This window comes from Clinocottus analis, unplaced genomic scaffold (assembly GCF_023055335.1).
Source record: "Clinocottus analis isolate CAN_PGR_092001 unplaced genomic scaffold, fCliAna1.0.p SCAF_2, whole genome shotgun sequence".
Classification (NCBI taxonomy): Eukaryota; Metazoa; Chordata; class Actinopteri; order Perciformes; family Cottidae; genus Clinocottus; species Clinocottus analis.
In genome coordinates, this window is record NW_027175931.1 from 3,362,094 (window position 1) to 3,387,524 (window position 25,431).

General features: G+C 47.3%; 1 protein-coding gene across 4 annotated transcripts in view; it reads left to right on the top strand.

The window, feature by feature from the left end:
* numbl (NUMB like endocytic adaptor protein) overlaps positions 1-25,431 on the top strand; it is a 54,445-nt gene that overhangs the window by 11,518 nt on the left and 17,496 nt on the right. The window contains exon 1 of one of the 4 annotated variants that reach the window (XM_068585198.1): positions 14,392-14,601. The exons of 2 other annotated variants lie outside the window; for them this stretch is intronic. In XM_068585198.1, coding sequence (XP_068441299.1) covers positions 14,561-14,601 — 41 coding nt within the window. In that variant the 5' untranslated portion in view covers positions 14,392-14,560. Of the gene's footprint in view, positions 1-14,391; positions 14,602-24,523; positions 24,601-25,431 lie in introns of those variants that run through there. One more of the 4 variants, XM_068585197.1, reaches the window with a different exon arrangement.

Sequence of the window (25,431 nt, forward strand, 5' to 3'; positions counted from 1 at the left end):
CCGTCACATGGATTTTGTTTACGTCCAGCCAGCTCAACAGTACAGGGCTCAGGCGGACAGAAGTTGTGTGGAACTCCTCTGAGGTGTCGCTTCGTCGAGCTGTGTTTTTGCACCGGAGAATTTGCATTAGCATTCAAAAGATGTTGTTTTTAAAGGCAAACAATCCTATTGTGCTAATTTCTTGTCCTCTCCTTTGCATTTCTCTGGAGACTCAGATTGTTATAACCGATAGCGTCGAGGTAGTTCCTGCATCTTGTTCTCCGGCAACGCCATAATCACCTGATCCCTTATGTGAATAAAAAGGCCGAGTCATTTATTGAGTGAGACGAGAGAGCCTGGCGCTCACGCAGAAACCCATCCAGGCCATGCATTATGTATCCACCTTCAAACCCCCATTATGCTGCATTCTGCATCGCTCTACGCTCACTTCTTTCACTCCCAATTTGTTCACGCAAATCCCTCAGCGCACATCCACAGCTTTTAAACCTTGTGTGAATTTTGGAAAAATCTAATCTTAGTGTTCGCCTGAGGTCCCAGCTTTACAAAGTAAAGTTAGGAGAGATGTAGTTAGACCCCCACACGACCCCCCCATGTGCTGTGTGGGCTTCGCGCTCCAAACTATATCAGTAGACTACTGTATATGTACGTAACTTACAAGATATGACACAGAAATATGCTTTGTTATGAGAGCAAGGACGAGAACCTACGCAGCAGTGTTATACTGCAAGGCTTTTCTTCTTCTCCTATTTAGTCTTAATGTCTTTCTGTTTCAAACAAGGACAGTGATAAGAAATGAGCTCGTTTACACTGTAAACAAATGTGTTGTACACATGCTTCCTTCTTCAGTCGTGAATATTGCAGCTTGGAGCTGCTCTGTGTGTTGGTAATAAAGCTCCCCGAGTGTGTGAATCTGTGCATACTGTGTATGTAGGTCTGTGTTATCTAACGCAATCTGTCCCTATCCAGTATTCACACGGCTAACCCTCGAGGGTAAAGAGACCCGGGGAGAGGAGAGGAGACCAATAAACAGAGCTCTCGCTGGAAGTTTCCGACTGTGAAAGGGAATCCTGCTCAAAACAGATTTAATGCTCACACATGCACTCAGCGGCAAACGCTGTTGCCCTCAGTTAGCCGGCGCTCGGTCCAGTGTGTCTGCACGGACGCTTCAGGAGAAGACCAACTCACGCACTAACTCACGCACTAACTCACGCCCTGGCAGGCTTGACATTCACTACGAGGTTTAAAGGCCCTGAAAACTCAACCAGCCTTCTTAATATAAAAGATGGTGTCCCGCACACACACACACACACATCTTCCTGCCAAGTTTGAACAGTATTGGTTACATAACCTGGGAGATTTCCTGTATTAGGTTGTGTCCTGGCTCTTCTTACTGGTTTGAAGTGGGCGGGGCTTAACTGGAAAACATGGTGATGTGTGTGTGTGTGTGTGTGTGTGTGTGTGAGAGTGGGTGCTCCAGTCGCCTTGCGGTTATTTTCCTCTAGAATTGATCAAACCACACCCCATGCTTCCCACCAAACGGATGACCTCATGTTCAACTCTAAATAGATAATAACTATAAGCATGTTTTTTGTTTTTCTTCTCTCAAAACATCAACATGACATTTAGTATTTAGTGGCATTTAGAGAAATGATGAATATTTAAACCCACTACGAGGAGCTTTCATTTTGTGTCCTTGTGGACAAAAAAAAAAGCGGATGTGTTTTAAAACACCAGACTCCCTTTAGAGAGTCTCTCATTCACTTGCCGCGGGGCTCTGATAGTTCTGGTTCAACCCGGCCCGGGTCTCCATGCATGGACGTCGGCTCGGCTCGGGTGCAGCTCTGCTCCCCGGCTGCAGGAGGGGAGCGTCCCACTTCCTGTGAATCCTGCAAACTGTTCTTCATCTTCACGTCGCGTGGGAATCCGACCTGCTTTCTGTCTTTGTTTGCTTATGTAGGTCAATATAGAAGCGTATAGAGGGAGAGATCGCTCCATCGCCATGTTAAAAGTTCTCTGCTCCTTTTGGACAGAGTCCGTCTCCTCCACTATGTAGCCGTTCATTGAGCGGACCAATCGGGACGGAAGAGATGTTTACAGCCTGATGTCGTTTGCTTGTGTTGTGAGGGCTGTAAACATGGAGATGTTAGTTCTTCCTTCCTCCAGTCAAGAGTGTGTAGAGACAATTCCTGTGAGACAAGTTAGACAAAACAGCCGGAGCGTGGGACTTTTTTTTATTTTTTCTCCTTCAGTTTCTCTTTCTCCAAAGCAATCAGTGTTTTGGCCTGGATTTTTATTTTTCTTTCTGCTTTTCTCTCTTTGTTGTGTTGTTGTCTTCTGACGCAGCAGATTCACCAGCAACACATGGCGGAGGGAAAAACAAGAGCCGAGAGCTCTGTGGGTTCACTTGATCTATAGCGGCGCTCTGAATAAGCTCTTCTGAAGGGATGCTGTCTGCATCTGCAACTCTTTTTCTTTTTTCTCTCTTCCTTGTATAAATCCGAGCTGATGGGCGCTCATCTGCTGTCAGCCTGGATGCAGATCATAATGAAGGAGGCAGCAAACAGGGAGGTGGTGAGATCCATGAGTCAGCCTCTCTTCCCTCAAAATAATCTGAGAAATATGAGATCCGCAGCTGGAAGCCCAGGTTTTTTGTTCCTTTTTTTGTTTTTTAGAGAATCACCTTCCACTAAATCATCATAATCACGCCACATAATTTTGCTTAAACGTGTTTCCTTCCTGACAGAAAGTTGCATCAATGACAATAAGAACCTTTGTCATGCGATCGTGTCTCATATTAAAAACGCAGCGTTCATAATCTCTCCCTGCTCCTCTGCGTCTCGTGCATGGGGATCGATCCAGCGGGGAACCCGTCGCTCGGTTCGTGAAAACGTCACAGAAGGCTTGTCGGGAAACGTCTGGATAAGAATAGCTCCGCGTCCCCGGGGCTTTTTGTTTAGGGCGTGGTGCGAGGTTGTTTTTTTTTTTAACCGAGAGTGTCTCAACACCGTTCTGGAGCAATCAGAGAGACGAACTCTCCTCCTACTGACAGATGGCGGCGTGTGTGTGTGTGTGTGTGGGTATATTTCTTCTGCCTCTACATTTGGGTGAGGATTTTTTGTGTGGAGGGCTCGGGGGGGATGGGAAGTGGAGTTTGGAGAGGAAGAGGAGGTGGAGAAGTGTGGGGAGAGGTCAGCGCATAGGCACAGCTGGTGAGACCCCCACTCCAACCAGCTGCTGCCTCAAAAGAGCCCGTCAGCAGCCGGCCGGCCTGCCCCTGCAAGCCTCTCCTCCTCTCATCATCCCCCCCTCCCTTCCTCTCCCCCTCCCTCTGTTACCCCTGCACCCCTGCAGACTCAGCCCAGCTGTTCCAAGCTCTCTCCTCTCCTCCCCTGCCACTTTGCACCCTGACCCCTGGGAGGAAAAGCAACACACACAAAAAAAAAAATCCTCATGCAACTACAAGCAAGTGCACACGTACACATGAGCACAGATACGCTTTTGGCACCGGGGGCGAGTCAATAATCCCATAAGTCACCTCAAAGGTGTCTCAGGAGTGGTGCTATATATGTAAAGCCCCTGTTGGACCGGCGGGTAGGCGCCCCGAGGCGGCTGCAGAGCCACCAGCTGGGTCAGGGCTCCTCGGGGGTGGACTTGTTTTCTGCTTAATGCCACGGGCGTCAGCAGATACACGGTCACGGAGCCGTGCTGATGATTTTGAAACTTGACTACTAAAAGGAGCTCTAACAGTCTGTCGTCATCCCACCTTCTCCTTGCTTTGTCGACGTTACGTAGCCGACCGCGGCTCAGCGGCGAGCGGGGTCGTCCTTCAATCAGGGGATCGGCGGTTCGATCCCCGGCTCCCGTAGCTGCGCCTGCGGCGTACGAATGGTTGATGGTCCTGATGTGGCACCTTGCATTGTGGCTCCCTTCATCAGTGTGTGAATGGGTGAATGATTAAAGCGCTTTCAGGGGTCGGAAGACTGGAAAAGCGCTGTACGGGTCGATAGCTAGCTAGCAGGGCACGCTCACGTTTAGCGCACGTGAGCGTGCCCTGCTAGCTAGCTCACGGCTACCGCGCTGCACTGCTCTCATACGGCGCTCACGGCTGATAACACCTTCATTTATCCTGGAAGCACAGCCTCCACCCTTCAGCCGCCCCTCCAGGGGAAACACCGTTAGCCGCGTTAGCACTCTTTTCCATAAGTTTTAAGCCCCTTTCCGTTTCATTTTGTCATGCCGGGGGCGAGGAAATCAACTTGCAGAGACTTGAAACATGCGTGAGGTCGGCAAACATCATCATCGTGTGGCCGACCGAGACTGGGGGAAAGGGGTGTGGCTCTAATTAAAAGTTGCGGTGGATTTATTAATGCTGTTATTGTGTTATTGTCACGCGCAATAGCTGTCGCTGTGTTACACAACAGCTGCACATATGTATGGGGTAAGAGGAAACACCAAGTTAGAGCAGGCAATGCGTCAAACGATTTCATATCAGGTGAAGCAGCTCAGCGAAGTAAACACTCGACGGTGAGCTCGTAGAAATTAAACATCAAGTCTTCATAATTTGTATCTTCGACGAGATGACGATTCCAAAAGAAAAGTCAAAAGACTCACGCAAGTTATTACAATCAATTCACATGAATACAAACCCCCAATACCACGGTAATCCATCCAATAATGGGAGAGGCATTTCGGTCAAAACCACAAAATGTCAACTTCGGGGTGGCGCCACAGGGGAAGAAACGGGATGACTGAAGCCAGTGGGGTTAATCCTGCGGGGATAATGAACGTCTGTAATGAATGTCACGGCGGTCCAGACTCCCCGACCGCCGTCGGCTACAGCGACGCTGAAAGGAGTTTGCTTGTTCAGCGACGGACTATTTAAATCCTGGATGTCGGGAATTCCTCGAAAGCCCCAAACAAGTACAGTCGTTTCAAATCAGTCAGACAAATACATGATTTGTGGCTAACGCGTATCTTTGAATCTATCGACGAAGCAAAGAAGTGATCACGACAATTTTTTTGAATTTTTCTTATCTTTATCATATGACATACATTTTGATTTATGGTTATTTTGTCCCCTATTAATAAAGCTAAACGCCCACAAGTTCAAATCTGGCCACCCAGCCTGTACCTCACCGTCCGTGGGGTGCTAGGGTGCCACACCCTCCCTCCCTCCCTCTCTCTCTCTCTCTTTCTCCCTCCCTCTCCCCCCGTGCTATTGTTCCCTCGATGACAAGGCCCACGTGCCCCCCTATTCAGCATCCTGGTTGGGGGTAGGCGGGCCCTTTGTCTCGCCGCCATTGTCCCAGACACACGCTTCCATTTGACGGACACACGCGCTGTCAAGAGAGAAGAAAGGGGGGGGAGGAGGAAGAGGAGGAGGAGGAGGAGGAGGAGGGGCCACCGCTGGCCATTATTCTCGGCGGTGAAAAGACGAGACGCGCTGGCCATCTGTGGGTGCGTGTCTGTAATCTGCAGTGACCGCACACACAAGCACACGCACACTTCTCTGTTTCTAAGAGGATCCCCTCTCTTTTGTCTCGCCACGCTTTTCTCGGGGCATGACGCCTATTTGAGGTACGGGGGTCGGACGAGGGGGAGGGGGGAAGAGAAAGAGAGTGTGTGTGTGTGTGTGTGTGTGTGTGAGTGTGTGTGTGTGTGTGTATGGTTGAAGTGAAGCTGCTATCTTCGAGAGAAAGTGCCTACAAGAATGTCCTCTCATCTCCTCTGGATGTCAAAGTGACTATTGTTGCCGGTTTTCTAGCAACGGGCCTGAACACCAGTCCACTTGTCCTCTCTCTCTCTCTCTCTCTCTCTCTCTCTCTCTCTCTCTCTCTCTCTCTCTCGCCCTCTCTCTGTCTCTCTCTCTCTATCCGGCCTTGGATGACCCCGGCCCGTCCGAGGGTCTTCACCTCGGCAGTGTTTACGCTGCTTACCCTCCACTTCCTCCCGTTTCTTCTTCTTCTTCTTCTCGGGGTTAACTGATGTTCTCTGAACTGGAGGCGAGTTTCTGGAAGTCACTGTGGGATGTTTTCACAGAGCTGAAATGTGAGATAAACTGTTGCCCAGTGGACGTCTTGTTCTCCTTCCTTCCTTCCTTCCTTCCTTCCCTTCGGCTTGTCTTTCTTTCCTTCTTTCTGCCCATAATCTCTGCATTCATTCACTTCCTTAGTTTTCCATTGTGTGTCCCTTCCCTTCATTCTTCCTTCTCCTTCATTCGCTCTGTATTTAATTCCTTATTTATAGTCTGTTTTCATTCGTTACTCCTTATTTGCTCGTGACATTTCTGTTTTTATTCTTTTTTAGCATTTTGTTGTTGTTGTTGTTGTTCTTCTTCTTCTTGTTTTTGTTGTTCTTGTTCTTCTCGTTCTTCTTCTTCTTGTTTTTCCTTTTGTTCTTGTTGTTCTTCTTGTTGTTCTTCTTGTTCTTGTTCTTCTTGTTGATGATTTGGGTTGAAATTAACCCTTTCATGCCCTCATTACATCAGTACAATTTCTGTATTTGGTTTTCGTGTAATGTAAATCCAGACAGACGACAGTCGGCAGTGCAGCAGCTGGAAAAGTATCATTCTGGAAACACGTGTTTAAATGTCGTAGAGAAAAGATCATACCGTACAAATATGTAAACACTTTCCATCGCTGACCTTTTGAGGAGGAACTCTTCAGACGTGTTAAGAATGAAGAATCCTCATTGGACGCTATAAGACATCAGCTGTCAGACGGGTGCAGCGGCGGCGGCGCCCGGCGGCCTGCATCTCTCCACCCGATGTCCACACGGCCCGTGTTTCTGCATGAGCAGCGAGGGCTTTTAGAGCCGGTCGATGATGCTCGACCAACCTGTGAAGGTCGTTCGGTCTCCGCGACCGCCGCCGCCGCCCCAAAACTCCTAAACCACGCGTAAAGCTTCTGTGTGTCGCCACATGTTGCCACAACCGCGAGGGTTTCCCCGCATTCGAGGGGAGGCAGACAGATGGTCGACGTCTCACAGCTCGAAAAAAAGATGAGATTGACAGACGGACGGACGGATGGATGGTCGATGCCTTCATGCAGCGCGAGATCTGAGCCGTCTGCAGTGTGCAAATAAAGCGACATTTAAAAGAGTTAGAAGCAACGATATGGAACGTGGATTCAATTTTAATTGCGGAAAACTACGTTGACGTGAAGTCAACGTCCAACCGTGTCCTGTTTAGGAATTCAGACAAACAGAAGTCAGACTGGCAGAGTGATGGGGCGGACGGAGAAAGCTCTAAAAGCCTTATTGATTGTGGAGTCCTGGGCTGGATGTAGTGGCTTCACATGCATGAACATGCATTATGCACGAACACTTCTGCATTGACGGTCGACGCCGTAGGAATCCGGAGGAATCGTGACTTCACGCGGAGTTCACAGCAAGACGGCGAACACACACTTATGTGTGTGTGTATGTGTGTGTGTGTGTGTGTGTGTGTGTGTGCGTGGCAACGTCTCTTCCTGTCTGTCTGAAGCTCTGACAGGAGGGCAGAGGGCAGAGGGAGTGACCTGGATGTTGACACACACACACAATACACACAATACACATACACAATACACACACACACACACACACACACACACACACACACACACACACAATACACGACATGAATGAACACAGGCAGCTGGCCCATTATCTCGTCAGTGTGTTATACTGCTGGTATCCAGCAGGGGCGCTGTGACACAGGCAACCAGGTCTTGAGCCTCTCCTCTCATGTCCTTTCCATTTTTCTACGCATCTGTCCTCTCCTCTTCTGTCTTCCTCTCTCCTCTTCTGTCCTCTCATCTCCTCATCTTTCATCTTCTGTCTTCTCCTCTTCTTTCCTTTCATCTTTTTTAAATTTCCTCTCCTCTCCTTTCATCTTCTGTCATCATCATCTCCTTTTCTGTTTTCTTCTCTCCTCTCATTTCCTCCTCTGTCCTCTTCTCTCCTCTCCTCTTCTGTCTTCTCCTTTCCTCTCCTCTTTTTTCCTTTCCTCTCTTCTTCTGTCATCTCCTCTTCTGTTTTCTTCTCTCCTGTCCTGTCCTCTCCTCTCCTCTCCTTTCCTCCTACCTCTTCTCCTCTTCTGTCTTCTCCTCTTTTTTCTGTCCTCTCTTTTCCTCTCCTCTTCTTTCCTGTCCTCCTTTATTTTGTCCTTTCCTCTTTTTTCCTTTTCTCTCTTCTTCTATCCTCTCTTCTTTCCTCTCCTCTCCTGTCCTTTCCTCTTTTTTCCTTTCCTCTCCTCTTCTGCCTCCTCTCCTTTCCTGTCCTGTCCTTTCCTCTCCTCTCCTGTGTAAATGTACATGTCGTACAACACACATCATGACTAATAGAGCAGCAACACATTCATCCCTCAAACTAAATCTTGTGTTTGTTCTCATCCACTTTTCTGCAGGACGAGCTTCATCATCACAGCGTTAGATTAGTGTGTTTAGTTTAGTCAGTCCTCTTCTTCACACCGTGACAACAAAGTTAGCTCAAGGCCGCTCTTGACTTTGTGACCTCGTGCTTCCTTCCTCTATAAAACTACCTGCAGGTACTCGGCTCGTATTTAACTGTACACACTTTGTTTGTGTTTACAGTTTAATCTGCAGGCTGTAAACGATGTTTCAGTGTTTCCTCACCAGGAAGACCTCGCGGAGAGGTCTCCTTTCCCCACAATGTTCTCACTGTCTGTGTGTGTGTGTGTGTGTGTGTGTGTGTGTGTGTGTGTGTGTGTGTTCATGCTGCTCTGCTACTTCCTCTCTCTTTCTATTTTTGTTCTTCTTCAGAGTTGCCACTTCTTCTCCCAAACCCCCCCTTCTCATACTTTCCTCTTCCTGTCTCTCTTTCTGTCACACACACACACACACACACACACACACACACAGACACACACACACACACGCACACACACACGATTGGTTGCCATGGGTTCCGGTTGCCATGCAGCAGTATTATCATGGCGCTCGCATGTGTAGTGTGTATAGCGTGTGTAGCGTGTGTAGCGTGTGTAGCGTGTCCACCGCACCGTGACGGAGTCGGGATGCCATGTCGGTCGGGTTGAGTGGAAAGAGAGATGTGGAGATGTGCTGCAATCTGGATGACCCATACACTGGAGACACACACACACATTTACACACACACACACACTTACACTTACACTAACACACACAGACACACACATGCTCTCTCTCTCTCTTTCTTTCTCTCAAGGACGTCAAGCTATTGATCACGTAATCTAGTGCCTCTGTGTGTGTGTGTGTGTGTGTGTGTGTGTGTGTGTGTGTGTGTGTGTGTGTGTGTCTAAAACTCCTCCATCGTCTTACATCGGGTCAATGAGGCTTTGTCTGTAACTACAGGCTTTGCGTTGGCCTGTAGAGGAAGATAAGTCGGGGATAATGGAGACGTATGATGATGGAGAGTCATTGAGGAGAGGAGGGGGGGCGAAGGGGGGGAAGAGGGGGAGGAGAGAGGAGGAGAAGAAGAAGAAGAGAGTGGTATTGACCAGCAGCAGAAATCGATGCGCGTCCCGTCAGGATAAGGCGGTGGACTCGGCTGTCACGTCTCGCTGTCGGACGCTTTTACAGAGCGCGACGGGGAAAAGAGTGGATTCTCATCCCACTGATGATGATGATGATGATGATGATGATGATGATGATGAGCTGTAGCAGGTAAAGCCAAAATATTAGTTACAGGCACAAAGAAACACCAGCGAACCAAATGTGCTGTATAAATATACATTTTCCATCACAATGATGATGCAACACTAACAGTTTAATGTTGTTCATTACAGTCATATGTTCAAGTCCCCACATTCATATTTAATTAATATGACTGATGCTTTTAAACTCTGTATTTTACATCTGTAAATACATCAAACAGGCAGAAATTGCCAATTACCTTTTCTGTTCATGGACTAATTAAAAGATTATGATGCAAATGTTCATTTTTAATCCCCAAGTTCAACATTAAGATCAAGATGTAACAAAGAAATGTGTATATATATGGTCAAATAAGAGCTTAAGACAGAGATATCTGTTGCTAAATGTAATTGAAATCTAGAGTTTTTAGTTTTGTCACCACAGAAGAAGAAAAAAAAATCTTTTAAGATCGTGCACAAGCTGCCCTCTTCAATAACTTTGGACGTGACGGTGACACACACACACACACACACACAAACACACACACGCACGTTGCTATCGAGGCTTTGGGTGCGCGCCTGCAGCGTGGGGTTTGTTAGAGGAAGTGATGTCATACAACGTGTGGTTGGTTTTTCATTTCCTCTCTTGGCTCGGTGACAGGAAATAAAACCAGAACAGCTGGACTTCTGGCCCTGTGGCTCAGCGGTTAGCGAGCCCGTGTTTAGATCGGCGGTTCGAGGCCCGGCTCCGCTAGTCCACGTCTTCGTGTCCTTGAGCAAGGCACTTTGCTGTGTGGACGGAGGGAAGCGTCAGCTAAAGGAAACTTAATGTGGTGTGAACCTGAATAGAGTTCACGTTAATATTTAGTTAACGAATACTTCATGTTTATTATATACCTATTTCTAAACATTTTGTATAATGTGTTATTCAAACAGACACGTTCAGGTTGTACAGTTGAGTCCATGAGAGACTAAACTTAAGGCACAATGAAATGAACATTATGTATTTATTAAAATTTCAATTGGGTCAAATCTGTCTGAGGGTTTATGTCATTTCCTCCGGACGTTTAGATAACGTATCTTGTGTAATTTACGTGATTGGTATATTTAAAAAAAAGAAAAAGAACGGTGACTTAATGGCAAATAAACTCAGATAAACGTATTTAAAATGTATAACTTTCTCATAATTTAGTGACATCACAGTTGTCCAGAGAGAAAACAGCAAAGTGCTCGTTAGTGTGTGCGAGCGCTGCTGCATTGAAATGTGCTTACTAGTTAGATTATTAAGTATTTGTAACCCCACGGACCATTAATTGTGGTAGCGTGTGTGTGTGTGTGCGTGTGTGTTTGTGTGTGTGTGTGTCTCATTTACACTCAGACAATGTTGGTTAAAATAACAGGCTGTTATGGAGTCACTGAGGCGTGACGGTTGTAAAACCACAGTCTCATATTTAACAATTGAACCTGTATGCCCACACACACACACACACACACACACACACACACACACACACACACACACACACACACACACACACACACACACACACACGCAGCATGATTAGCATTCTGTGTTTTCGGGCCTCTCTGGGACCAAAGAGATAGCCGTCTCCTCTGATCGGTTTAAAAGTCCCTTTTGTCTCCTTCGGTGTTTCTTTGTCTTTCCTTATTTTTAGATTTCCTTTCATTTCTCACCTTCCTCTTCTTGCCGTCTGCGCCGCTCACTCCCAGAGGAGTGCAGAAGAAAAGAGGAGGAGGTTGATAACGATGCTGATCATCGTGAAGGACGACAGAATGCAGATCGAATGAACGGAAGTGCAGCTCAAAACGTTTAATGTCACTTAAAGGCGACTTTTTTTCATCACCTCTGACTCACAAAAGACACATTGACACTTGTGTGGAGTTTCATCTAGTTTTTATGTTGTAAATGTTGCTCTTTAAGTGCACATTTCATAATTAGAAGATCATAATGCGGTGAGTGTGTGACGGTATTGTGAAGGAAGACGCTTCTCTTCTCGTCAACGTCATTCCTAAAACCTAAACCATTTGTTCACGTCATGTGACTTAAAGCAGAAGTTTCCAACCTTTACGCCTTGAAGCCCCTAAAATAAAAAAATGACAAAAACTACAAATCCGCAAACAAGATCCTCAATTCTTTTCTTTTTATTAAATCAACTTTCTTTAATATGGAAATGGTTTGGATCACACGAGCTGTAAACATCCGCCGCTGTGATCTGATTCTACAAACAGTATGAAGTGTAACACTGATACTATTAGAGTACATTTCAACCCAACATTGTGCCTAAATACCGGCTTTTAACACAATGTACTACGATATGGAAGTGAGCACCAAAATATCTCTTTTTAAATAGTTTTATAGACGGACTTTTGTATCAATTATCCAGTAAAAATGCTACGTTTTCAGTGTTTAGTCATTCTGACCCCGCGGTCAGTGAGAGGGACCCCTGACCTCAGGTTGGGAACCCCTGACTTAAAGGGCCGGCGCGTCGGGTTTGGCGGCCCCTAGAGGCGAGAGGCGAGACCGCAGCCGACGTCGACGTCTGCCTCGTGGCGAGCGTGTCGGAGAACTACGGTGGCCTGTGCGTGAAAAAAAAGCAGAAATGGATTTGGTTTGTCCCTTCTGGGCTCCTGTAGAAAACGAGGGCCCGGTTCTTGTAGATCTAAACGGCTCATTCCTAAAAGCTGAACACTGTTCCTGTTAATAACAACAGTTGTTGTCCTTCGGGCTCGCTCGCGTGTGCGTGTTTATTCATACGGCGTTTTGTAAGTAGAGCCGCTCTCCTGCGACGAAACGCTCTGACAAGTTCCCCCGCGGGGACAATTAAAGTACATCACGATCACAGCGGCGTCGACTCTTCCTGTCGCCTCGACCGACAGACTGTGAAACTGAAAGAAGTGACAGCAAGCAGAGAGAGAGAGAGAGAGAGAGAGAGAGAGAGAGAGGGAGAGAGAGAAAATACCCAACAAGGACGACGAGGACGTTTTGATCCCTCTGCCGCCTCGTCCATTGTTGATCTTTGGCTCTGGGTGTTAAACGGTAAACAGCTTAGGGGATGAACTGGCATCATGGAAGGCTAGGAATGTGTGAGAAGAGAGAGAGAGAGAGAGAGAGAGAGAGAGAGAGAGAGAGAGAGAGAGAGAGAGAGAGAGAGGTGGCATTATTACTCTGCCGGGCTCGGCCTCGGCTCCGTGGCCACAAAGCGCCGTCTGAGGTTGTGGATCCATGAGAGGAGAGCGACAGCTCTGGGTTTCTGTCAAATGCTCATTACTCATTACGTAAACACATGGAGTCTCGTGCTTCACATTGCTGTTGACCTTTTGTTTTTGTATTAAATCAAGGCCTGAACTAAGTTAGCGGAGAGAGACTAACTCGGCTCAGTGAAGCTGTTTGAGGAACCAGGAAGTGTAAAGAGCGCCAATAGAAACAAGAGGCAAGAGGGAAGGAAGCAAGGAAAGGAAGGTGAATGTGTCATACAGAAACCTCCTGATGTCAGACAGAATATTCAGCTCCTTACACTCGGTGGAGTGGGCGAGGTCAAAGGTCAGGAGCCAATCAATCAGAATCTGAACCAATTTTTTGCCAAGTAAGTTTACACAAACAAGGAATTTGTCCTAGCAGGTGTTCAACATTTAACAACAGCAGTCAATGAACATTTAACTATAAAATAAATAAAAAAATATTTAAAAAATAAATTATATTAAAATATATATATATTAATATATTTTTTATATTTATTTCATACATATATATATATATTATATATATATATATTTATATAGATATATATATATGTATATATCTACAGATAATAAAAAATACTAAATGAAAGTATAAAAATTTAGACAAAAATAAGTAAAGATGCAACAGTTAAAAATGAACAATAATAATAATAATAATAATAATAATAATAATAATAATAATAATAATAAGTATGTAAAGTAAGCTTTGAAAACTGGCACAAATAAACCAACACTCAAAACGTGGCGCGCTCTGCCGGCCGGGTGTGTTCTCAAGCTTCTCCACGACTGAATGAGTGAATGAAAGAATGAATGAGTGAATGTACACTGTATTAAGCCCCACGAGGGGAAAGTTTCTTCAATCATCAGCTGGGAGCGCCACCCGCCCGTCTATCCTCGGCCCCGCCCCCTCAGCGTCCAGCAGGCCTCTCCCTTGTGTCCAGTCCCACACCAGCAGGTCCCAGTCCTCCCAGTAAAACACGTCCTGCACCTCCTCGCCCTCTCCCCCAGTGCACTCTTGACCAGCGCGCCCAGAGCAGTCGGAGAGCAACAAAAAAAAAAGGAAACTGTGTCACCACCAGCCATGACTCGCCCCCTCGCTCGCTCGCTCGCTCACCCCTCCCCTCTTTCTCTTTGTGACTCTCTCTCTCTCTCTCTCTTTCTATCCTCCCACTCACTCCCTTCTTTCCTCCAGGATTTGGCGCATCAAACATTGATTTCTTACTTATTTTTAGAGCGGCTGCGAGCGTACACGCGTGCGCAGAGTTTGTTTATGTGTGTGTGTTTGTGTGTGTGTGTGTGTGTGTGTGTGTGTGTTTGTTTGTGTGTGTGTGTGTCCGTGCAGCAGCTGGGCCGTGTTTGGGTGCATCACTTGTGCGTGTCTTTGCGAATGTAGTCAGAGCTTTTTTTTCTTTTTTCTCCCCCCCCTCAAGTTAATCCCTTAAGAAGAGGTGTGGTTCTCTTCCTCGGCTCTGCGCTGCCTCTCCTCTCCGTCCCTCACTCTGAGCCATCACTCCCTCCCTCTCTCTCTCTCTCTCTCTCTCTCTCTCTCTCTCCTCTCATCTTCCTCTCGTGCTGTTGTCATCGCTGTGGCCGCTCGTCTGGGGGAGCTCGCTTTCCTCTCCGCGTCGTCGTCTCTCTGCATCTCCTCTCGTCGTCCCGCTGTCGTTTCTCCCGCGTGTGTGAGAGATGAGTTCCTGTGGCGAGATGGGGGAGGCCATCGAGCTCAGGTGAGTCCAACGCAGTGGAGGAGGGTGTGTGTGAGGGTGTGTGTGAGGGGCGTCAGGAGCTTTACCAGGCGACGTCCAACAAGCGTGTATCCCCGCATGGATCCGTCCGCTTTCTCTGCATTTCTGCGTGCGTTCGTGTTTTTGGTTGTTTTTTTTCAAACTGGGTCGACCGTTTCCGCAGCGGTCCGTTCACCTTTAGGCACTTCCCTCTCAGCCTCACCTCCTCCTTGTCTGTCCATCAAGATGACCCGGTTTCCACACGGCAGGTTCGAGCTCGATAGAGGTCAACAGGAGATGCGGGGCGAGGGGGTGCGGGGAGGTTTCCATGATAGCGATAGCCGTGGTTTGATTGTTGTGGTTGTTGGGTTATTGGTCTACGGTGGTATTTTCAGTCGCTGCCAAACTGATAATAGGTCCAGTCCAGCCCGGATCCACAGGGCTCATAGCGGCTAATAGCCTTAGCAGATGCATTAGCCCCCGTTGCCCATATGGAAGAGATTAAACCGGCTATGTTGATACAAACACCCGACGATTCTTTTTTCTCCTTCTTGCATAAAGCGTTCGAGCCTCCACATGTTTTGGGGCGTTCACATGCATATTTGAGTGTGACCACCTGCCACTCACACACACACACACACTCTTTAGTCTGTTTGACAGAGCAGAAAAGATGTTGCCTTCTGCAGGGAGGGAGCGCTTCGCTCCAACTCCCTCCCGAGTTCAACACTTCCTCTCTCTTATTCCTGTCTGCCCTCGGCGATGAGATAATGGAGAAGGACAGCTCTCGTGTGTGTGAGGACGCCGAGGAAGACGGAGACCATCGTAACGAGGGAGACGAGGACGGACGAAGCAGCAGGACGGAGGCGATGACAGGAGGGGTGTGAAAAACAATGGCGGTGTGACTAGAGCGTGTGTGGGAAAAGCCGAGGAAAAAGTCGATTAGCTATGGAGGAGATATGAATTCCCCTCCGAGTTTCCCACAGCAGATAACTGCGTTTCTTAGTTTCTGTCATCGCCTCGTCGAATATCACAAGTGTCTTGCAGATTAGTGAGAGGGTTGTAATTTAAAGTGGGACTCGAGGGAAGCGAAAAGAAGCAGAAAAGAGACGAGGAAACGAGTTCAGCTCGGGACTTTGCTCGACTGCGACAGAGTTCATGAAGGCAGAGCGGCGGCAGAGCGGCCGGGCCGCTCGGCATTCCTCTGTGAACCCGAGAGTCTGACGTTAAAACCTGCGCAACTCAAGGCCGAGGGTGGGGTCGACAGGAAGTTACGGCGGCGGCAAAACACGAGGGGACATTTGACTGAAGCGGTGTTGTGCTTCCGAGTGTTTTTGTTTCGTTTTTGAGCTAAAAAAGTAAGTCCGCGGTGTTTTTGCGACGGCAAATATGGAGCTCAGGAGCAATCGGGGGTGGGAATGTCCTGATGAAAATGTGCCGCGGCCTTTCAAGAGAGGAAGCCCAGCTGATAAGCCCCCCCCCCCCCCTCATACTCAGTCTGGACTGATAGCGGGGAATACAAAGCGGTAACACACCATGACATTATGATACTGGAGCATATCGACTAGACTGCTCCACTTCACGCCTGGCTGCTCTGTGTTTAGATTAGCTTCCGCACACACACACACACACACACACACACGCACACACACACACACAGACACACTTTTCCAATCACGGACACATATCCATACATGCAAACACGGACGCGCTTTGGACACGGATGCGGAGACGAGCGGCATACACACACGTCGTGCAGACACACGGACGCACAATCACAAACACGCACAGAGCGAGCGCGGCCCTCTGGTCCAAGGGCAGAGAGGGATTTGGATATTGTTATGGTAATCTGCTTCTCTTTTGTGTCTTGGAACCTATTCAGGCACACATGCACGCGCACATGCAAGCACCAGCTTGCACACACACATACACAGACACACACACACGCAGGTATGAGCTCATTCAAGCGTGCCCAGACTTTTGTGCACAAACGCTGTGCAGGCAACGATGTACACACTGACAGACAATAATTGTTTTTCCAGTGAACACGTTGTTGCAAAGAGCGTGGGCGCAAGTTTTGCACACAGACACACACACACACACACACATGCACACACACACCATCCTCTCCAGGATTAACTTGGGTGGGTGGGGGCTGAAACAGGAGCAGGAGTGCCAGGTGTGATGGTGAACCCGGAGGAAGAGGATAACAGGTGTGGGAGCTGTGTGTGCACGTGTGTGTCTCCAGGTTGTTGAGGTGACAGCGCACGTGTGTGTGTGTGTGTGTGTGTGTGTGTGTGTGTGTGTGTGTGTGTGTGTGTGTGTGTCTACAGACGCGCACAAGGCGTGAAGACACAATTTCACTTGAAGTTTTCACAGCGAAAAATCCAATTTTGCAGAAGAAGAAAAAAAAAAGAAAAACCGGGAAGCAGATGATTTTATTTTCAGGATGTTTTTGCGTTCGGGGTTTCGAAACGAGGGCGGCAGGAGGCGGCGTGTGCGTTGTGAATGAACGGCACGCGCACGTGGAAACATTCTGATGAGAGCGTGTCGGGTTTTTCCTGCGTCAGACTGTGTGAAGGTGCGAGCGTCTCTACATCTCCACCAGCCACCGTCAAAGCGTGTCGGCCCTGTGCTGCTTCATCCGTCTTCATCCTGTTGACATCTCATTTCATTCCAAGTGCTTTCCCTTTTTGGAGTTTACCTATCTTGTCTAAAAGGTTGTCGATACGTCTCATTTCTACTGGCACCGGCTGCTTTGCATCTGCAGAAAGAGCCCCGGCAGCGCGGGCGGGGTTAGCGGTTATGCTACACGTCATTTTACAGCAACTGTTGGTAGAGTCTACGGCGACTGGTTAGGTTAACTCTGATGTGTTCATGATGCATTTTGAATGCAGAAAGAGTTCATTTCTGGGTCCTAAACTGCGTCTCGACCGACTCGAGGCCTCGCATTCCTGCGAATGCAAAGTCTGTTGCCGGTAAACAACGATGATGAAAAGACCCCGAAGCTGAAAAAAAAAAAAAAAAAGCCTGGATTATTCTCAAACGATGACGAGTAACGGGATCACGCTTGTTTTAAAGCTCAAACAGGCCCAGAATAAGCTCTGCGGAGGCTTGAATTTCTCAGAAAACCAAGGTTGCAGCGGCAGAACTGATCCCAGATCAGCAGGTCGAGTCCCCTCTTCGTCGTCTTTGCTCAAGTCCACCTGTCACTGCGATATCGCACCGATTTCCCACACTGCATTGCAGGGCGATGCAGCCCTATGATGCGAGATGACATCTAGCCTGCAAGAACACACACACACACACACACACACACACACACACACACACACACACACACACATTGTAATTATAGGACAGCTTTCTGTAATGCTCCATGAAAGATCACATTAGAGGGTCAGAGGAAGAACAGGATGTGTCTACCCGTCAATGTCAAGCTGCAGTAATTGGCAACTGCAACAAAGTTGACATTGTGACACACACACACACACACACACACACACACACACACACACACACTCCTCTTCCTTTAAATCCTTCCAGCCTCTAATCCTTCGTGTAGTCACTGATGAGAAACCACAGCTCCAAAAAACACAACGTGGTCAATATGGCCGACGCGGTGAGGCGGGGCTAAAGGGAACGGCAATCAATCAATCAAAAGGAGCGCTTGTCGCCTTTTTTTTTTTGTCATTAGGAATCAATCGGCGCCGATGGAGACGTGTACACACCCGGCGCTCGGTGTCAATTGAGTTCTTCGCCTCAACGCCGCAGTTGTGACACTTCTGTCCCTCGCCGAGCCAAACGGACTGAGAAACGTTTCCGCGCACGAAAATCGAAATAAATGAGGTTTTCTTTGCGCCTTGGTGCGCTTTGGGGACTCGCAATTATTTGCGGGCGATAAAGGTAGACGCAGCCGGCGAGTGTACATCTCGTCTACTCTCGTCACATTTAGCTCTCTCCGGGAAAAAAATAATAACCCTGCACACTGCAGGGAGCCGCCAGCACGCTGAATTTACTTTATAAATAATGCATTTCAAATGAAAAATCATTCCAGGACACGCCACCATTTTATACAGCGTGCTGTTACGAACCGTATCGACCGAAACTGCGTTATGAATTACTTTATGGATCGAGCATTGGCTCTGATTTTTAAAGACGGAGAGATATATATGAAGCCACAGAGTCGCTTTTCATCGAGTGGACCGGCTTGTGTGTGTGTGTACATGTGTGTGTGTGTGTGTGTGTGTGTGTGAGTGTGAGAGAGAGAGAGTATAAGGACAGAGTACATGTCAGTCCCCAAGACAAAGAGGCCACACACTCAGTCTGATAGTGACAGACAGACAAACGGACGGACAGGTGTGTGTGTGTGTGTGTGTGTGTGTGTGTGTGTGTGTGAAGGGAAACAAAGGGTCCATAGCAGTGGTCTCAGCAGGTGCATCGACTTTTGTAGGTTGATGGTGAAACACGTGGCGCCGCTTCAGCTGTCACTGTACATCAGTCTGTCACACACACACACACACACACACGTTCAGTCATGTCGTGTGTCTCTCGTGTCGCCGCTGCACGCGAGGGCAACAGCAGACGACACGTTGATGTTTTGTATGACTTCATTTCAGCTTTTGTTACGTCTCCTCTGCTTTTCTGTGGAAATGAGCCGTCGTGTTTTCAGGCTTTTTTAAGGATTGGAAATAAGTTTCAGGATGTTCCCCAGACTTGTTTTTTTCGAGGCACATGCTTACATGCAGTCTAACTAAACCTCGGAGAAGAACTTTGATACCAAATCTACTTCCAGCGGGTGGAAACAGAACTCACAGCTAACCAACAACCTTTTCCTCGTCACGCTGCGTCTCCTTAACGCCTCATCACAGCCAGGACTGCCGCACCTGTGAGGAGTTGTTGTTTTCCCCGGTAAAAGCTCGAGTCTTCAGCGATTTACAAGCCACAAATAGATCAAGTCTCCCGGTAGTTACGTTGAAGTCAAGGTTGATCTGATATCAGCGCTCTGAGCGAGGCGTCGGTCTCCTTCTGCACTGAATTATTCATGCGTGTTCTCAGAAAAGCTGAAGATGTTTCGTTGCAGCCCGTCGGCCTGTTATCTCCAGGAGGAACACCTGAGAGGAGCACCTCTCTCTCTCTCTCTCTCTCTCTCTCTCTCTCTCTCTCTCTCTCTCTCTCTCTCTCTCTCTCTCTCTCTCACACCGCCTCATAAGACCACGGCTCTGGAGAATCCGGTCCGATCCGGTTCGGGTTTCAGTCCAAACAAAGCGCTCTGGTTTATCTCCTCTACGTCCTCTCCTGGGTTTATTTTAAAATCACAAACACGAAACACCGGTTAGATTGTGTATGTTGCTGTGAGAGAGAGAGAGAGAGAGAGGAAGAGAGAGAGAGAGAGAGAGAGAGAGAGAGAGAGAGAGAGAGAGAGAGGAAAAGGAAGAGAGAGAGGAAGAGGAAGACAGAGGAAGAGGAAGACAGAGGAAGAGGAAGACAGAGGAAGAGAGAGAGAGAGAGAGGAAGAGAGAGGAAAAGGAAAAGGAAGAGGAAGACAGAGGAAAAGGAAGAGAGAGAGAGGAAGCGATAGAGCGATAGAAAGAGAGAGGAAGAGAGCAGAAGAAAGAGGAAGAGAGAGAGGAAGAGAGAGAGAGAGGATAGAGATTTGGGTGATAGTGAGAGTCCTCGTCCTTATTGGGGTCACGCTGTGTCAGTTAAAGTCTGCTGGGCCCGACAACTGGGTCAGATTCGCGTGTGTGCGTCTGTGTGTGTATGTGTGCGTCTGTGTGTGTGTGTGTGTGTGTGTGTGTGTGTGTGTTTGCATATTGCCTCGTATTAGCACAGAGTTGAGTCACCGTTTAAAGGAGAGACATTTAAAAGTTGCTCGTAAAATGAACGGAGGACGAACGTTTGTGGGTGTTTATTGTGAGCGCACGTGCTTTTTGTTGTTGTTGTTGTTGTTGTTGCTCTGTGAACGTGGCTCATGTGAAACGTTAGCTGAAGTAAAGTCCATGAAGGTCACAGACGAATGCGACAAGACGCTCCTCAAGGAGCCAACGAGCTGCTGGTGCATCATCACGTCTGATAAACCTGTCGCGTCTTTCTGTTGAGCGCTTTCATTTCTGAAGGTTTACCAAGACAAAAAAAACATAAATATCACAGAGAGATGGACTCTGATCGAATCGATGTGTGGAGGCCTCAAAGTGAGTGTAGACTACAACAAAAGTATCATGTGGAGTAAATAATAAAGGGTAGAAAGTGTGTGTACACTATATTTTTGTGCCTTCTCTCTGGAGCAAAAACTCTTAAAAGGGGAGAAATGATTTACTCGCTCTGGTGCTAAATGTGTGACTGCTTGTCGGATGTGTGTATGAACGCATTTATTAAATAAAGCATGAAGCCGTAACGCCATAAAACATAAATAAAAATGAAACGTCCTCGCTCGCTGCTGCGCCAATAAGTCACAACTCCAACTGCAGAGAACAGAGAGGAGGAAACGGAGCGAGGTACATCGTGTCCATATAAAGTGGTCAGCTCAGTGACTAAGCCAAGACAATCCTCTGCACACACACACACACACACACACACACACACACACACACACACACACACACACACACACACACACACACACACACACACACACACACACACACACTCCTCTCACAGGCTCCCAGACGCTCTGCAGACATATGGCTTACCGTAATGCGAGGTGGCAATGACTCACCGTGTGTGTGTGTGTGTTGTGTGTGTGTGTGTGTGTGCGTGTGTGTGTGTGTGTGTGTGTGTTTCGCGTCATCCCTCCTCCGTCTCTCTCCGTGTACGAGGTGTGTTTTGTCAGCATCTGGTTGAGAAGAAGTGTGAGGGAGGAGTTTGTCCCTTTTTTTCCCGGCAAAATCCCTGAGCCGCTGTTGAACACAGAACATCTGGATCAGGGAGGAGCACTATATACGTGTTTGTGTGTGTGTGTGTGTGTGTGTGTGTGTGTGTGTGTGTGTGTGTGTGTGTGCGTGTGCGTGTGCGAATGAGAGGGAAAGTGCCAAACATATCAATCAGACTCACATCTGGCGAGCACAAAACACAGCTGGACACACGTGAGTTCATGCAGTCTTAACATAGATGATGTGGTGGGAATACAGAGGTGAACACACACACACACACACGTACGAATGTCAAATGACATCATTATTAATTGTGTAACACTTCAAAACGCGAGCTAATAAACAGACATGACTGAAGCACATGGACATGGACTCGCGTCCCAACCTGCTAACGGTTAAAATACCAACTTAACGAGCCGCAGCGAAAAATGGCGAAATATTTCTCCCCCGAACATTTTTATGAGTCCGCGCTCGCGTGGGCGAAGCTCTCTCGCTCGCTCGCTCTCCAGCTTCGTCCCTGTGAAACCCGTTTCCTCACACTCGCGTCGCCAGAGCTGCATTTGGAGTTTTTTCTCACGGAGGAAGAGGAGTGGCGGGGAGGAAGGGCCGACGGACGGATGGAGGTCGACCCGGGTGAGCGGGCTCGACCTCGCCGCTCGTCTCTCCGCCACAACGCCTCCCACGCGGCCGCGAACTCGACAACTATGTGTGTGTTTTGGCAGCGGGCCTCCCCCGTTTGTGTAGTCTGCGCCGAAGTGCTCGTGGAGTTTGTGCGTCTGCTTTTCTGACGAGCGCGCCGCTGATTTACGGATCTATTTTCATGCTTTTCCATCCGCGCCCGCCCAACCCCGCCGGCCTGCCGCTCGACTTTATTTTGTAATTTTTTTTTGTTTTACTCACGCAGATGGTTCTTGTTGTGCGGAGGGTGTAAGGTCACTGCTACGCAGGGCCTTTTTTGCAGGTTGCATGCTGGGTAATGTCTCCGCCCTCTTGGTTCTCTTCATCAAAGAGAGGTTTGCTACCAGATTCCTGTTCACGTCCCACTGAGCCGCTCCGCAAGAGAAACACTATCGGCTTGTTTTCACTTGTTTTTTTAACCGCAGTCTGGCTTTGTTCACATTCTCATGTCCTCCTGCCAACACACACACACACACGCGCACACACACACACACACACACACACACACACACACACACATATATATGGACTTTAATTTGCACGACTTTGCCAATTGAGTAGTTTTCTTTCTCAGTTAAAGAAAATACACACATTTGTAGTTACATGGGAAGATTGATACCACTCTCACACTCTCACTATCGAGTAAATGTGAAGCTAAAGCTAGCAGCGGGTTAGCTTAGCTTAGCATAAAGGCCGGGGTTGTGTTCGAAATCGCATGCAGACGCAAAGTATCTTCAGACGAAGGTTTGTATGAAATCTTGCAAGTTTTTTGTGCAAAATCCATCAACTTTTCCATCAAAACTTTCTCTCATTTCATGCAGGAACCAACTTATTTTATGTTGAGGCAACAAAACTAGTTAGTTAGGTTGAGAAAAAATTGGTTTGTGTTAAATATAACGGCTCTGTGAAGTGGACCGACTCCGTGCAAACATTTCATTCTAAGACAACGAAAACACAACACATTAAAAACAACATGTCACATGACTGAACATGCTGAGGGAAACGTTTAATAGAAGCGTCACAATACTCATTTTCTCACCTCGTTTCTTTTGAATTCATCCACGGCGACACTTCACATCGGATGCACATGAGCTGGAGACGCATCGTGTGTCATGTCATGTGCACATAATTAAGAATCATTGAGGTAATTTGCTAATGGACACTGGCGTTAGAAGATAGAGTAAACGGGCCAATTAGCATAATTAGCATAGCGTACTTATAGAGGAGCATTTGCTTCAGCGCCTCCTTGTAAAATAAAACAAAAGCTCTCAGCTTATTAATCTACATGGGCAATTTTTTAAGCGAGGATTTCATTTAAAGGAAGCTCTAAAAGGTTTGTGTGGACTTTTCTTGAGTGTGCCAAAAGGATTTACAATTCTTGTTTGTGATTTAATCTGAAACACAAGAGTGGAAAACGGAAAAGTGTCGGAGAAAAAGTGTTTGGCACAATATTGATGCTGGATATCTCTCTTGAGCTCTGAAGAGGACGAATCTAATCGAGGTCATTACATTCTCTCAAAGATAGAAGAAAGACATCAATCGTCTGAGTTTGTGGACATAACGTTAACTTTCTCTTCTTGCTGCTCCAACATAATCACTGTTCTTTCTTCCTGTCCTTCTCTTTAATAACTGCACAACACCCACACGTTCACGTTTCATTACAACACCTCACTCCTTCATCCCAAACACTTCCTGCAGCCGGTCTTCACTTGTCCCGTTACCGTCAGTTTGCATCATTTCAATTCCTGTCTTTTGCTTGGCATCAGATGTCTCTTCGTCTCTCCCTCCTCCTCCTCCGGCTCTTCCTCTTCCTTCTCCTCCTCCTGCTGTGCTTAACCATATGAGGGCAGCGACAGGGCATCTTGTATTCCCTTACCGGCCGCAACTGTCCACTTTAACACGACCCTGCATCTCCCTCGCTTGGGGTAATACACACCAGCTAGCTTTTACCCCCTTCTCACACACACACGCACACACACACACGCACACACACACACCTGCTGCCAGCCAGGTGCCAGTCAGGTGGCGCTCTGCCCAGAAATGACTGGCACAAGCCTCGACATGTGTGGAGCTACAGAGCGTGTGTGTGTGTGTGTGTGTGTGTGTGTGTGTGTGTGTGTGCTTGGCAGTGGACGCGTGCCTCACATGCCAGGAATGAGTAAAGCCACTCGAGCTGTTTCATTTGCATCACACACACAGAGCGGGGAACATCTAACCGCCTTTGGCAGCCATTACCAGTAACATAGCAGTGATTATGAGAAGTGATGTGTCCGTGTGTGTGTGTGTGTGTGTGTGTGTATAACTATATATGTGTGTGCTTGTAAACTCTGTGTGGCAGTGCAGAGAGGTTTCTTCCCTTCCGTATACATACATACAGACCGCGGCTCGCGTACAGTATGGACATCACATGTACTCGGCGTGATCTTACCTCGCCTCTTCACGGGGCAACCAGACGGTAAGAAGATAACACGAGTACAACTTTTCTCATTCCTTTATGTATTTACAATCATTTTTGAAAGGAAAGACCATGTGGAGCGACATAAAAGGCAGAGTTGTCTGGATGATGTGGACTTAACCTTTTGGAAAGCCCATTTTAAGTCCCAGCATGCCCCATTCAGACAAGCTTTTGGCATAAAATACATAATATTTTTCCATTTTTGAACCGATCGACACAGTTTTTTTGACTGAAACTCCTTCCTAACAGGCCAATGCTTTGTTTTATTATGATTTTTGTTACAGATTCTGATTCTTTAGGTCCTAATCTTTCATAAAGGTGTCTTATTGACGCTCCAGGAGGCATTTTTGGAGAATCTGGCTCATATCTTGCTGGATGCTCATAGTTAAAATCAAAATATCTTTGTGTGTTTGTTTTTTTTTACAAATATAAATTTTTTTTCCAAGACTTTGCTGAACAAACACATACAATAAACACACGTATTGTAATTAATTTGGGGTTCGTACAACAACTCAAACAGGGAGAAGAGGTCTGGAGACAACATTGCGTCCACAGTTTTCACCGGGTTAAAGGAAAAGAAATGCTTTTAATTCAGTCTGTACGGGGAAGAAACAAAGGTTTTTTATTGTACTCCTGAGCTTCTGTTGAGCGGCTGATGTGACTGTGGAGGAATGAAAACAGCAATTATCATTTTTAAGCAGGTCATGTTCGGATGGCGTCATGTTTCATTGTGCATGAGAAAATTAGCATCGCTAAACAGGCCAGCGGGCTGAATGGTCTAATTAAGCAGCACAGAGAGGATTGTGTGTGTGTGTGTGTGTGTGTGTGTGT